The 14,834-nt window shown below is 45.2% G+C and overlaps 1 protein-coding gene across 1 annotated transcript in view; it reads left to right on the top strand.

Annotated features, from left to right (window-relative positions):
* Positions 1–13,624, top strand: part of Pcsk5 (proprotein convertase subtilisin/kexin type 5) — a 456,194-nt gene extending 442,570 nt beyond the window's left edge. The window contains 3 exon segments of the mRNA XM_052762773.1: positions 6,067–6,167; positions 8,996–9,182; positions 12,773–13,624. Of these exon segments, the coding sequence (XP_052618733.1) occupies positions 6,067–6,167; positions 8,996–9,182; positions 12,773–13,155 (671 nt within the window). The 3' untranslated portion in view covers positions 13,156–13,624.
* The last annotated feature ends 1,210 nt before the right edge of the window (positions 13,625–14,834 follow it).

The following is a 14,834-nucleotide window of genomic DNA, read 5'->3' on the forward strand; positions in this document are numbered from 1 at the left end:
ACCCCGGGTAAAGTCAAACACAGCTAGTTTAAAAAAAAAAAAAAAAGGTGATAAAAATCTTTCCCCATTCAAATCCCCTTAACTTTAGTCTTAACTCTTATTCACACATTCTAGAGTCAAGAACCACCTACCACTACACGGACCCACTGAGCAGCCACCCAATACGCCACTCTCTCATATGTCCCCCTGCGATTCAGTTCCCCTCCCTCAAGAACAAACCCTGGGGACTCTGAGACCCCACTTGAGCATCATCTTAGGGAGCTAGTCTTGGTCCTCCTGGCAGGCTTCTTCATCCATCCCAATTCTGTAGTTCAATGTTTCACCAAAGCTTTTTATGTGACCCTTTTTCAGTGCTGGCAATTAAACTTAGGACCATATGTATGCTAGACAAGCACACTACCTACCATGGAGTTATATTCCCAGGCCCACATTACATTTTAATCAAATGTGCCCATCTCTCCAACTGTGAGCCCCTCCAGCAAGAGCAGGGATTATCGGGGTTACATGGCATTCATTTGTAGCCCTGCTCTTTTTAATATAACACTTGATAAGTGCTCCCTAAGTGTTGAATGAGAAAATGAATGTATATTAAGTAAAGAATTCCCCTTTTCAAACTGGAAAATGCTTGGCTCCAAATGTTGTTTCTCCAGCCTTGCCTCCAAGCAAAATGTAACTGAAGACAGCCTTGAATTTTTGATTCTCCTGCATCCATTTCCCAAATTGCTGGAATTACAGGCATACACCAGCACAGCCAGTTCATGAGGTGATGGGGATCGAACCCAGGGCTTTGCATAAACTAACCAAGTACTCTGCCAGCTCACCTATGCCCACGGCACCCTCTTGCTTTCCGTAGCTTTGGTTTATCTGTGTGCTTTAGAACGTTCATCCTGAGCTCATCATGAATGAGAGTTATATGTGGGTTCCCTACTCCTCTGCCTCTCCCACCATCCTTTTTTTGTTAGTTTATTTGAGACAGTGTTGCTCTATGTAACCCTCGCTGTCCTGGCATTTATTGTGTAGACCAGGCTGCATCCTTACTTCAGTCAAGTAAAGGTAAACCTACCCATCACAGAGTTTATTCCCAGCCTTACATTACATTTTAATTAAATGTGTCCATCTCGCTAACTGTGCCCCCCCCCCCCCAGCAAGAGCAAGGATTATCGGGGTCATATGACTTTCATTTTATAGTCCTGCTCTTACTTTTTAATATAACACTTGCTAAGTGCTCCTAAGTATTGAATAAGGAAATGAATGTATGGAAAGTGCCATGTGGGGTGGCTGCTGAGTGGATCCGTGTAGTGGTAGGTGGTTCTTGACTCTAGATTGTGTGGATAAGAATTAAGACTGAACTTAAGGGGATCTGAATAGGAAAAGACTTCATCACCATTTTTAAAGACTAGTTGTGTTTAAATCAATAAATATTTACATTTAAAGAGTAGTCTTTAAATAAATAAATAATAAAAACCTGTTACTCAGTTTATCCTACCCATGTCTCCCATCGGAAACACCGTCCAGACTAGGTAGTCAGTTTTTCCCGGAGGTGACATTCTTGGAAGTACAGATCACATCAACAAACCAATTAGCAGAGTAGGTGAAGACCTGTCTGTGACAGCAGAGTCCCTCCCTAACTCCTGTTTAAGCCCTGAGCCTGGGCTTTGGTTCCGGGCTCTTGTGAAACACTTTTAGTTCCTGTTATGGTGAAGAAGAAGAGGAGGAAGAAAAAAAAAGGAAGGAAGGAAGGAAGGAAGCAAGGAAGGAAGGAAGGAGGGAAGTATGGGAGGAAAGAAGGAGGGAGGGAGGGAGAAAAGGGAGAGAGAGAAAGAGGGAGGGAGGGAGGAAGGGAGGAAGGGAGGGAGGAAAGGGGGAGAGAGAGAAGAAAGAAGGAAGGAAAGGAGGGAGGGAGAGAGAAAAGGGGAAAGAGAGAAAGAGGGAGGGAGGAAAGAAGGAAGGCAGGAAGGAAGGCAGGAAGGAAGGAAGGAAGGAAGGAAGGAAGGAAGGAAGGAAGGAAGGCAGGAAGGAAGGAAGGAAGGAAGGAAGGAAGGAAGGAAGGAAGGAAGGAAGGAAGGAAGGAAGAAAAGTTGAGCTCACATTTGCCACTGCCCACTTCCTGTCCTGGCAGAGCAGGCAGGTGCTTGATCCCGACACTTGTGTTTGCTTTGTGTTCAGTTGTGTTTGCTTTCCGGGTCGAAGAAACGTCATCTGGGTAGTTTAGCCTAAATCTCTTTTTGTTGTTTTCTCTGGTCTTTGTTTTCCCATCTCAGTATGCTCAGAATGTATCAAGCTGTTTCAGAACCTAAGTTCACATACGAGTTTTATTTATTTCTAAGACAAGGTCTCAATATGTAGCTCTGGCTGGCCTGGAACTTACTATGTACACCAAGCTGGCCTTGAACCCACAGGGATTTGCCTGCCTCTGCTTCCTGAGTGCTTAAATTAAAAGCATACATCACCATGTTCAGCAATGCATTTTTATTTTATGTGTATGGGTGTTTTGCCTGCCTGTATGCCAGTATACCAAGTGCATGCAGTGCCCACAGAGGACAGAGAAGGCATAAGATACCCTGGAACTGGAGTTACAGAAGTTAGGAGCAACCAAGTGGATGCTGGAAATCCAACCCCCATCCTCCGGAAGAGCAGCCACTGTTCTTAACTGCTGAGCCATCTCTCCAGCTCTACATTTAATTTTTTTATGTATATGATTTACTAAGGGTTAAACATTTTCTTAGAAGATTGTGTACTAAATTTTTGCCCAACCTCACTCTGTTAATTCAAAAACCTGGAGTTCTTTAGTACTCTTGGGGGCCAGAATGCCCAGCACCTGGGGGAACTGAGCAAAGACCAGTCTGATCAAGTTTAGGGGTTCTGTGTGTGCATGCACATATTTGTTTTTCTTTCAGTGTGCATGTGTGAGTGTGAGTGTGAGGAGTGTGTGTGTGTATGTGTGTGTGTGCGTGTGTGTAGACCAGGCTGACTTTGACCTCACAATCCTCCTACCTTAGCCCCCCTAGTGCTGGGATTATCCAGCCATTATCCTCACTGTCTTGATACACGTGCATCTACTTCTTCCCAGGTGGTTTTCTTGACTCCAGGCCTCCACACATCAAATTTCTAGCTGAATATCTCACATGAGATGTCCAACAGACACCTCAAACCTCTCACTCCATTCTCAGACGACATCTTCCTGTTTCTTCTCTTGATGAATGGCTCCAGGGTGCCCCCTATTGCCTGGCACAGTACCCTGGCATTATCCCTTTCTCTTTGTGATCTCTCAGTCTCCACATGTCATCTCTAAGTCCTGTGACATCTTAAATATCTCCCAATTCCATCTCTCCTCTCTTAGTCATTAGATTGGACTTAGTCTTGGTTTTGGACTCTCACAGTGCATTGATTGAATTGCCAGTTAGTACCAGTTGGTTAAGTGGTCTTCCTGTCCCCAGTGTGAGCCACCTAGTGGCCATCCAGTCTTCCATGCTGTCCGATTGACTTTACATAGCAGATACAGCCCTGTGCTGATTTTAGTCTAGTGTTTGGAATCTGCATATGAGGCTTCTCCCCCATGGCCGTAGCTCTTCCTCCATCTTCAAATCCAAGCACAATGACTTTCTATAAATCCAAACCAGCCTCACCTCCTTCCTCTCTCCAGAACGCTCTGCCAGGACCGCTTCTGCTCCATGACACTCAGTATGTTTTCTCAAAAGCCTTTCCCCAGCCTTCCATCCGGTGTTCCCCTATGATCTGTGTATCCATTCATCTATTCATTTACTCAACAAATATTTATCTGGTTCTGTGGCTCAGACAATGTCCACACAACTATGAACAAAGCAGACCAGGTCCCCGGAAGCCAGGTCAGTTTACTTGGTGTGATTTTCCTTCTTAGTTTTGTTTTTTGGAAACTCTTACTAGGGTGAAAAAAAAAATTAAGGGGAGGAAGAGTTGATTTTAGCTCACAATTCCAGGTTACAGTTCATCATCATAGCAGGGAAGTCAAAGAAACAAGAACTTAAAACACCTAGTCACACCCACACATAAGTGTGATAAAAATGAGATGTCAACAAAGGACTCTATTGTCATTTGCTAAACTAGACAGCCCTAGTTTCTACCCATTAGTGCTGTGCAGTGGTCCAGCGGCAGATAGTTGGTTTCTAATTAAGAGCAGGCAACCATCATTAGGTAAGCTAATGTCTCTTAACAGAGGCACATCAAAGGCGAGCAGCAGCCATACCTGAACATTTGTATGTGGATTGGAGGTGTCATTCATGATATCAGAGGACAGTGGACAGTGTAAGAACTCTACATTTCTCCACTGGCCCTGAGATTCCCTACCAAACTAAGGGTGTCAGCCTTGAGCATTCCTTGCCCAAGTTCATCACCACAGGATCCCCAAGACAGGGTTCAGGGGTTACTGGCGGTACTGGGTGGATCTGGGGATAGCCCGAATGCTGTATTCTCTTTTGCCTTCCTGCTTGGGCCCCAGAACTCATCCAGCCATCATTTTCTTCTGGCCTTGGTGTTCATCTCCCTGCCGACCTTTCTTCTCATACCACACACACCCTTTGCTAATTGGTGACTCTTGTGCTAACTCTGGTTTTGTAACACAGAGATTACGAAATTTGGGGATCCCCACCTTAGGCTATAAATTGAATAGAAAAAAAGGGGGGGTGTAAATTTTTCTGAAACATTAACTACCATACTACGAAATGAGGATGAGGGGGGAATCTAGAAAGTTTTGGCAGTCTAAATCAGCAGTGTATCTGTGTTTCATCCACTTTGGTTTGTCCGATAATTTTAGTTGTTAAAAAGGAAACTATCTGCTGAGCGCGAGGGCACACGCCTGTAAGCCCAGCACTTAGAAGACTGACACAGGAGGATTGTGAAAGTTCGAAGTCAGCGTGGGCTACTCAGGGACACGGTGTTGGGAAAAGGGAGAAGGGCGAGGACAGAAGGGAGGAGAGAGGAAAGGGAAGAAGACAAGAATGGCATTCCAAGGCTCCGGGAATCAAGCGCATTACACACTAACCTAATCTCTACCGTCGTCGCGTGCAGCTGGTGTCTCCAGAGGTTCTTCGTCCCTCTAACACATTCGCCTTCTAATTTCTCCTCCTCACACAGTTGTAAGTCTGAACTTCCTCAAGCTGCCTCTTCCTGCACAGCCCCTCTCACAGACACACCCCAGGCCTGCCTTGCAGGAGTTGAATTTGGCCGGCTGGCTTGGGGGGGGCGGGCGTGAAAAGAGGGGAGGTCAGTGTGAGGAAAAGCAGATGGTGAGCTGTTCTGAATTTTAAGGAAATGTCAAAGGTCTGTCTTTCCAGCCTCGAGGCTCCTTAGAAGCAGTACTAGGCGCAGGCTCTTAGCCTTGAAAAAGAAAAACAGAAAACACTCAGGAAATTAACCCTTTATGAAAGATCCCTAGTGCTTCAGTGTGCAGGGCTTACAATCCAGCAGAGCAGGACATGTGAGAGAGTCACTGACTTCCACCAAGGCTGACACGCACCACCGAACACCGCCTCAGGTCTGGACTTCAGCCAGATTGGGAAGGGAGCAGTCCATAGTTCCAGTCACACAAGGAGAGGTCTGGTAGCCTGCCACACAGCAGGGAGGCTCTGTACATAATAATGCATATTTCAAACTATCTAGCAAAGGGGATTTGGATCCTCAGGGAAACCACATGTTCGATGTGACAGGAGGAGAAGTAAAGGCTTCATGAATGTTCCTCTTCCGGTGCTGCAAATGGAACCCGGGGCTTTCGTTGTACATGCTGGGCAGGGGCCTACCACAGGCTACACCCTGGCCCCTCGGGTTTCAGAAGCATCCACAAGATTTCTCATTTTCTAAAGAGCTTTTGCTGTGACACACAATCTTTTGCCTTCAAACTCTCAGTGTCCAGACTGAGAGTTTCGTGGATAAGTCTTTACTTTGTCTTGTAGATGCTTGTCGTATCCCCAGTCACCTTTCTGCTTCAATTTACTTGACATTTTCCTTACTCCCGAGTGTTCTGACATCAAGACAGAGGTTAGAATCTGAAATCTGTCTCATAATACGATTCTTTCTTTTTTCTCTATCTTTCAGGAAAGGAGTCATGGGATTGCTTGTCCTGTGTGTGGAGCTACAAATTTCTGGGAGGAATGTGTACCTTAGAATGTCCTGTAGGGGAGTACAGAGATGAAGAGGTACCTTGGGTTGGTGTGTGCACCCCACCCTCACCCTGATGGAGCTCAATTCCTACATGTCATTCTGGGAAGTGAAAACAGCCTAAATTCCTACACTCACCACAGCTGAGATTTAACACTGTAACATCTCTTTCCCTCATAAAATAATCAAGCTACTGCCCACAGCTTCCACTCAATTCACAGGAACTGAAAGAATCTGAGGTAACTTGAGCCCTGGGGCTGTTCCAGTGTGACCACGGGAAGCTCAGTGCCCTATTACAGCAGAAATAGAAACTCTTCTCTTCCGCTGTCTGAGCAGACTCCTGAGCACAGGAGGAAGCTCGCTGGCCCTGCTCTTTCTTCCTCCATGTCTTATAGTAAGGCCAATAACGGCCTTTCTCGGGAGCCACAGACTTCCTGAATCCCTTCACTTCTTGATTATGTTTCAAAACTTGAAACCATAAGAAAATGCGTCATTGGTGAAATTAAAACAAATCAGCATATTTACATGTAAGTTCTCTTTGAATTCTGATGTCAGAATTATAGTTCACAGAGGCAGGCTCAGAGAAATTAAATAATTTGTTAACTACCACATGGATAGGAAGTAATAACATAGGGAGAAGTGCACTCTGAGGATTTGACAATAATGGTTGAAAACACTCTATCGGCATCTAACATGCTCCCAAATGCTGCGAGAAAAGCCGTTTCCACTCCTCTTTTTCTTTTTATGCATTTATATTCAGTGGTGCCTAATGTTTGCTCCACCACTGAACACCCAACCTTTCTGTCTCTCCTCTTCCTCTTCCATTTCACGGAAGTTACCGATGTATAGTAAGAAGGTATCTTCTGGGCCAGCGATATGGCTTAGTAGGTAAATATGCTTGCTGCACATGAAACTTGAGTGTAATACTCAGATCCCATGGTACAAGGTGAGAACCGCCGGGCGGTGGGTGGGAGCATCAGAGGCAGGAGGATTGCTGAGGCTGGCTGGCTCTCAGCCTAGCCACGAGGTGGTAGACTCCAGGCTCAGTGAGGGAATCAAGTGGAGAATGATAGGAGGCACCCTATGTCCTTCTCAAGTCTGTACACATGTTCATAGCTTCACACTCCAGCACACATGTGTCCAACAAGCATGTACCTCCATCATACACACATACACAAGGGAAAAACAAAAAGAAAAAAATCTTGGAAGAGTGTGAAAAGCTAGGTGGAAAATCATGAGAAAAGAGTAAAGTTAAATAATTTGAACATGTGAACTCTCTCGTCTAAGTGGACCATTTAATCATATTTATTAGTTGCCGGGCAGTGGTGGCGCATGCCTTTAATCCCAGCACTCGGGAGGCAGAGCCAGGCGGATCTCTGTGAGTTCAAGGCCAGCCTGGGCTACCAAGTGAGTCCCAAGAAAGGCGCAAAGCTACACAGAGAAACCCTGTCTCGAAAAACCAAAAAAAAAAAAAAAAAAGGTTAGAATTTAAAAAGGGCTGGAGAGATGGCTCTGCTCTTCCAGAGGTCCTGAGTTCAATTCCCAGCAACCACATGGTGGCTCACAACCATCTGTAATGAGATCTGGTGCCTTCTTCTGGACTGCTGTCATACATGCTGTATACATAATAAATAAATAAATCTTTAAAAAAAAAAAAAAAAAGGAGAGAAACAACTCCTAAAAGTTGTCCTCTGACCCCCTCATGCCTGCCTTGTTGTATATGCATCTGTACACACAAAAAAAACCCAACAACAATAACAATAATAGTAATTTTTAAGATAAGGTGTCTTTGCCTAACCAGTATTTCTAGCACCAGGCAAGGAGAGTGTTGTTGCTGTGGACTTTAGAACTCTTTTCCAGTGAGTTTTAAGTGTCTTAGTTATACTCACTAATTATATTCTGAGTCTGAGCACAGGAATCCAGGAACCACAGAAGGCAAGCAGTTAACTAATAAAAAAAGAGTAAAAGCCAAAGAAAACCATAGCACTACCTTAATAGAAAGTAGAAATCTAGTCAGGCAGCAGTGGCACATGCATTTAATCCCAGCACTTGGGAGGCAGAGCCAGGCGGATCTCTGTGATTTTGAGGCCAACCTGGTCTACAGAGCGAGATCTAGGATAGGCACCAAAACTACACAGAGAAACCCTGTCTCAAAAAAACAAAAAAAGAAGAAAGTAGAAATCTAATCCCAACGTTCAGGAGACTGAGGGCCAAAGCAGGAAGATCGTGAGTTTAAAGCCCGCCGAGGCTACATAACAAGAAGAAAAGAACCGCACATACACACAAAAGTAAAAGAATGGAAATTGATGTCACCTATGTGTTGATGACAGAATACAAAATGCTGGGAACCACATCAAATTGAAGAACATTCAGAAGGGGGCCACTGCCATGCTACTCTGCTCCTGACATTGTCAAGTGAAGGTGATGACTTCAGCTTTAGCAGAGCTAGATTTTGAGAAGGAATTAGAAACTGACTGAATATCACTTTTGCAATGCGGAGTGGTGTGGAAATGTCTAGACTACAAAAGTATATGTCAAAGTTCCAACACAACTTGTCCTTGACTCCTGTTGTCTTTGAGGTAGAGGCTCCTTACATTATAACAAAATACTCCAGAAGCCTGACCTTCTCCTATTGCACCTAACAGGTCTCAGAGGTCAGGGCCCAGCAAAAGTTTCCTCCAGTTGTCCACAGTCGGTTTGGTCTTTTGCCCAGCACAGATAAAATGGCATTGAACACCCATCTCCCCGCCACCACCACTCACATTCTTCCCCATTCATAGAGACAAGAGGGACTAGCCACTGGAGAACCCCAGTTCCCGATTACCACCTCCGCTCTCCAAAACAACCTCTTTCCTGTTCTTACCAGGAAGAAGAGTTACACTGTAAAAAATGCCACGAGAGCTGTGTGGAGTGCAAGGGACCAGGTGCCAAGAACTGCACCGTGTGCCCAGCCGGGCTACTGCTGCACATGGATGACAGCCGCTGCCTTCGCTGCTGTAACGCTTCCCACCCCCACAGATCCCAGGACTGCTGTGACTGCCAGAGTACCACAGGTGAGGGCTGACGGGACACAGCCTACAGAAAACGGCATGTCCTCAGAAAGCTGATGGGAGCTACGGGAGAGGAGTATGGCTACTTCAGGAGGTGCCTGCTGTGTGCCGACCATACTTGAAATCTCCTGGCTCACAAGTTGTGTTGTTATTCTTCACTGTGACAAATACCTGAGGAAAACTATTTAAAGGAGGGCTTATTCCAGATCATTGTTTCAGAGATGTGAGTCCATGCTCACTTGGCCCTCTTGTTTCTAGGCAACGGTAAGCCTCAGCATCACAGCAGAAAGCACGTGGTAGAACAGCACAGCTCACCTCATGACAGTCAGGAAGCAGAGACGCCTGAGAAAATAATGTCTTTCCTGGGCATGCCCACAGGAACCCATTTCTTCCACCTAAAACCCAACACCTATTTTTCACTACCTCCAAACAAGGTCATCATATTATGGGTCCATCAACAAACTCATCCATTGAATAGGTCACCCCTCAGGACCTTCACTTTACAAAAGCTCATCGGCTAGCAAGCAAGACTTTGGGGCTATATCTCAGGTTCAAACTGTAAATCAAACAGACCCCATATTGACAACAAAGAGACAGAGGCCCTAAGGTTGGATTAGCATACTCAAGTCCACAGCAATAAGAAGCTGGGTCATCTAGAGCCAGGCTTGGTGGGTGTGTACATGAGCCTGAGTGCTTAGGAGATAGAGGAAGGGAGATCAGGAGTTCAGGGCCACTCTCAGCAACACGGAAAGTCTGAGGTCATCTGGGGCTACATCAGTTTTTTGAGACTGGACTTCATCTTTTAAAAAATCACATACGCGCATGCACACACACATGCACACCCCAGATGTTTGCTCAACTGGAACTTGAACATAGGCCTGTTGGACTGCAAAGTCCTGAAGCCCCACATTCTTTCTACAGCTACGCTGCCCCCAACTTAACTAAGTCCAGAGTCTGACCTTCATAAATGTATTTTGCTCCTTTTTATCTTTGCTCCTGAGGGAAAGGGGGAAAGGAATTGGTTTTCTTGATTCCACTGAAGAATCATTCTAATGTAGCTCAAATTGAGCCATTTTGTTAGAGACTTAAAGTGTTTTAGAAATGGGCTATCACTGAAAGCTAAGACTAAATGAAATAACTTTATCAATTCCAAGTCTTCAATTGTCCTCCAATCTCCAACCCCATCGTGTATATTAAAACTTAGAGAGATCTTAGGGCCTAGAGATGGCTCCGAGTTTAGGAGCTTCCATATGACTGCTCACAATGTGTGTAACTCCAGTTCCAGGAGATCCGGTACCCTCTTCTAGTCTGCTGAGGCACCAGAAACACATGGAGTGCACATACATGCCAGCAGGCAAAAATGTACATACATACACTGGGCAAGAATTTTACCACTGAACCACCAAGGCAAGCCACTCATACACATAAAAATAAAAATGAACACATCTTCAAACAAAATAGAACTTACAGATTCTGAATGGAGTGATGCCTTCTAAGTGAAAAACACACTCTTAAATACAGTCTCTCCTCCAGAAATTGACCATTTCCTTGGGATTCAGATGTGTCATGCTCAACCAAAACTAGTGTATACTATGTTTGTTCTGTCCATTTTTAAGTAAAGAAAACCGGAGACCGACAACTGATGCCAGCCTTGTGTGGGGTTGGGGGCAATGTTTTGTTTTGTTTTGTTTCAGCCTTTCAATTAGTTTCCAGGTATCACCTTTCCATAAACGAACCCTTCCCTTCCTCAGCTTTTACCCACCAGGAGCAGCTGGTTTCCCCAGATCCTCATCTGCACGCCCCTCAGGATCTGATGCTGGACTGTCAGCTCAGAGCAACAGTCCTCCTTACATCAATGTTCTTAAGTGAAACCAGAAGCATGAACTTCTTGGGTGCAGTTTCTGAAATGTCAGTTCCAAGAAATAACTCGATAGTCATCCTGGTTTCTAAGACGCTCTCAAAGAGCTATCTGGGGCAACCCTGCCAAAAAAGTGCAGATCCTCTTGGGCTAAGGATACAGTTCGGTTACCATAGTATGTGTATGGGGAGAAATAAGGAGCCCACATAGTCAAGCTTACTTGTGTCTTTGTTTCTGAGACAGTTTTCCCCTACAGAGAAACCAAATGGTAGAGGCTGACCCTGACCCAGCACCCTAAGACCAAGGATAGTAAAATGTGAGTGCGTTCGGCACCCTGAAAAGAAATCAACTTCCAAAAGTCCAGTGTAGATTCTCCTTCCTCAGGAGCTGTGTGCCACGGACAAACTTATCTGTCCCTCTGCTGTGTTCGCACTTCCTCCAGGGGAAAGTCTGTGATGACACTGGTAATGTTGAATACAATAATGATAATACTGTTGTTTTATAGGACACATTTTTGCTTGATGGGCAAAAACTTGTTAGGATAAAAACAGAAATCCTATTAAACACCAGCAAAAAGAAGACAGAGAGAGAGAGAGAGAGAGAGAGAGAGAGAGAGAGAGAGAGAGAGAGAGAGAGATTACTTAGTTGTAGGGGTGCTTGCAAGGTCCTTGTGGAGAGGCAGAGGAACATGAAAGGGGAGTAAAGAAGGGAAGAGAGGGGAGGAAGAGCCTACTGTGTATTAAAACTTATACATCCACCTGGGCAGATACCTATTCCTCTAGTTGCTTCATACTTTCTTTGTCTTACTGTATGGTGGATTAAAAAGAAAAGGTAATAACATTCATTAAGCAGCTCAAGTCATATTGCCCAAATGAATGACTATAAAATAAGAAAAATCAGCTAAATGCTCAAGTTGTGCCATACACTGTTTTGGCTCCCCAGTGTCTTTGGGGAAGCCCTGAAAAACAGGCTTATAAATAAGAAAAGGAAGGCCTCCAGAATTCAAGAATTTCAATTATGCTCTAAATCTCTCACCATTTAAAATGGCAGTTGGGATTTTAAGATGATAAAGTATTCCTTTTCTTGCTCAGGGAGTGCCACAGGTATCCAAGGAAACCAAACATATGGTCAGAGAATTTGCCTCCAGAATCCCACCTGGAGCTGAGGTTAATGGATTGGAAAGTCCACTTGTTCCACAAACCAGTTCCTGTCTATGACAAACAAGTTGGCCTAATTTCCAAGGCCACACATGACTAAGGGTCGGTAGGCTTGATGCTGCACTGGTCTTGAAGGGTGGGAGAGTCACGTAGGACCAGTCTAAAGGATAGTTAGGGAGATGTCTCCGACTTAGGAATATCAGAGTTCTTGTTTAGCAGTAGTTAAGAAAAGAAAACACACTTCTCAGGAATGGAAAAATCACTGAGAAAGTTGGACCTTAGAGACTGGCTCACGAGATATAGGGGTCTAGGGTCCCTTGTGGATCTTAAATTTGCCATTCTCGGAGCATTAGTTGGTTTTATAAAACATGGACTGGGACTCCCGTGGGGGACACACTGAGTTTTTGTGGAGTGGTGTGCCTCCTAAGAAAACGAAAAAAAAAAAAAAAAAAGGTTCTACCACTTTACAGGTTTTAAAAAAAAAATGGAGAAGCAGTTCTTTACTTCAGAATCTGATTTTCCCACTTCTGTTTCTTCTTTTCTCCCTCGCTGCGGTCTCTGGGGCGGTCTTCCATCAGAGGAGTGCATCCTTCTAGCCAACGAGGCCGGTCCCTTGGAGCGCACCAAGATTGCTCTGCTGGTGACCTCGGGGGCCATGCTGCTGCTGCTGCTGGGGGCCGCTGTGGTCGTGTGGCGGAAGTCTCGAAGCCGACCTGTGGCCAAGGGGCGCTACGAAAAGTTGGCAGAACCCACCGTGTCATACTCCTCCTACAGGAGCAGCTATCTTGAGGAGGACCAGGTGATTGAGTACAGGGACCGAGACTACGATGAAGATGACGAGGACGACATCGTCTACATGGGCCAAGACGGCACTGTCTACCGGAAGTTCAAGTATGGGCTTCTGGATGAGACAGAAGATGATGAGCTGGAGTATGACGACGAGAGCTACTCCTACCAGTAATCGGAGCCGGCCTTGTGTCCCCATGGCTCTCAGCCCTGCTGGGAGCTACCATCACATTGGCTGAGGTTCGAGTGTTTGTGTTTCGTCCTAACTTTGTTTCCAACCTGAATATGATATGTAGGGATGCTGGAGTCTGCTGTGCTGCTTTTGACCAGCTGAGTGCTATGAACAGATCCCGCAAGGGGAGAATTCAAAGGCGTTTTCCTTGAGGGTATGTCAAGACAAGAAACGCAGGAAGTGAAAGAAGTGAGCTCTGTTGTACACTCTAACCTGGTTTCTAAAGTGGATGGGGCAGAGGACCTGAAAGGATTCTGCTTTCAAGCTTCATGTTGGAGACCCCTGCTGCATTCTGGAATTCTGATATTTGACCAACTAGTGGGGAGATGGAGTGCCCGAGAGTTATTGGGGTTGGGGTGGGAGCTCTCTCTCCTTTCAATTGCGTTTAAGAAGAAAATCTGTAAAAATCACGAACCAGGGCTTGTAGTTTCTATTTTTCTTTTCTTTCTTTCTTTTTTGCTATTGTTGTTGTTGTTGTTGTTGTTGTTTTTCGAGACAGGGTTTCTCTATGTAGCTTTGCACCTTTTCTGGAACTCATGCTGTAGCCCAGTCTAGCCTCAAACTCACAGAGATTCGCCTGCCTCCGCCTGCCTCTGCCTCCAGGGTGCTGGGATTAAAGGCGTGCACCACCACCTCCAGGTACTTCTAAGGAGCCAAAAAGACCATCACTCCTAACAGCCTCATAGCTGACAGACCAAATACTGGGCTCTGGCTCCTTTGTAGAAACCCAGAACCATAGAGATCATGGGAAGAAGAAGCTTAGGTGGAGGGCAGGCAGCATCAAGTCCGCAAGGAAGGAAATTGCTTCTAAGCATCGCACCCTCATGATTCTCCAAGAGCCTTTTTGATAGGAAATAAAGGAAAAATTGTAATGGTGACCTAACACAAAAGACCAACATTCCATCCACTCTAAAAAATTAAAGACTTGAGCTGCTAAATCAGAGCAAAGCTTTCACCAATGAGTCCTCAAAGAAGCTTGGACTCTCCGTAAGAAAAGTTGGGGTCGAGTTGAACATTTTAAAAATTCCCAACGTGCTGCTCACGGGCTGCAGTCAAGCTGCAGACAGCTGCCCAGCTCAGTTCAGTTCCAGGACTTTGTGTCTGCGCTTCCTTAGGTCTTTTTCCACTCTGGTCGTGTGTGTTCTTAGCTTATGCAGCTGTGGGCACTTTCTGCAGATGGTAATTCATGGGGGGGGGGGGGGGGGAGTGGGGCACTGAGTGCAAAAGGACACAAGCAGAGTCTGGTGGAGACCCTGTTACAGACAATGCTATGTGTGGAACACCAGAACGTGAGTGACACCATCAGATAGTGATAATAGTAATAAAGACGAGTTGCACACTTACCATGTGCCAGGCACCAATCTAATTAACGTATCTCACCCACTTCATACTTAGAAACTCTACCCGATGATGCCATCCATCCCTTATTTCTATAGGAAACCTGAGGCTTCCAAAAGGCTAAGCCATTAGCTCAAAGTCACAGACAGCTGATCAAGATTCAGGAAATAAGAATGACCTAATGCATTTTCTCTTAATAACTGTGCTCCACTGACAGTGTGAAAACAAACATTCAAAACATAATAAAACTATGTCCATTATTTTATTCTATGGCAGTTACCCTA

This window comes from Peromyscus californicus, unplaced genomic scaffold, assembly GCF_007827085.1.
Source record: "Peromyscus californicus insignis strain IS unplaced genomic scaffold, ASM782708v3 Scaffold_4__1_contigs__length_199733344, whole genome shotgun sequence".
In the NCBI taxonomy this organism is placed as follows: Eukaryota; Metazoa; Chordata; class Mammalia; order Rodentia; family Cricetidae; genus Peromyscus; species Peromyscus californicus.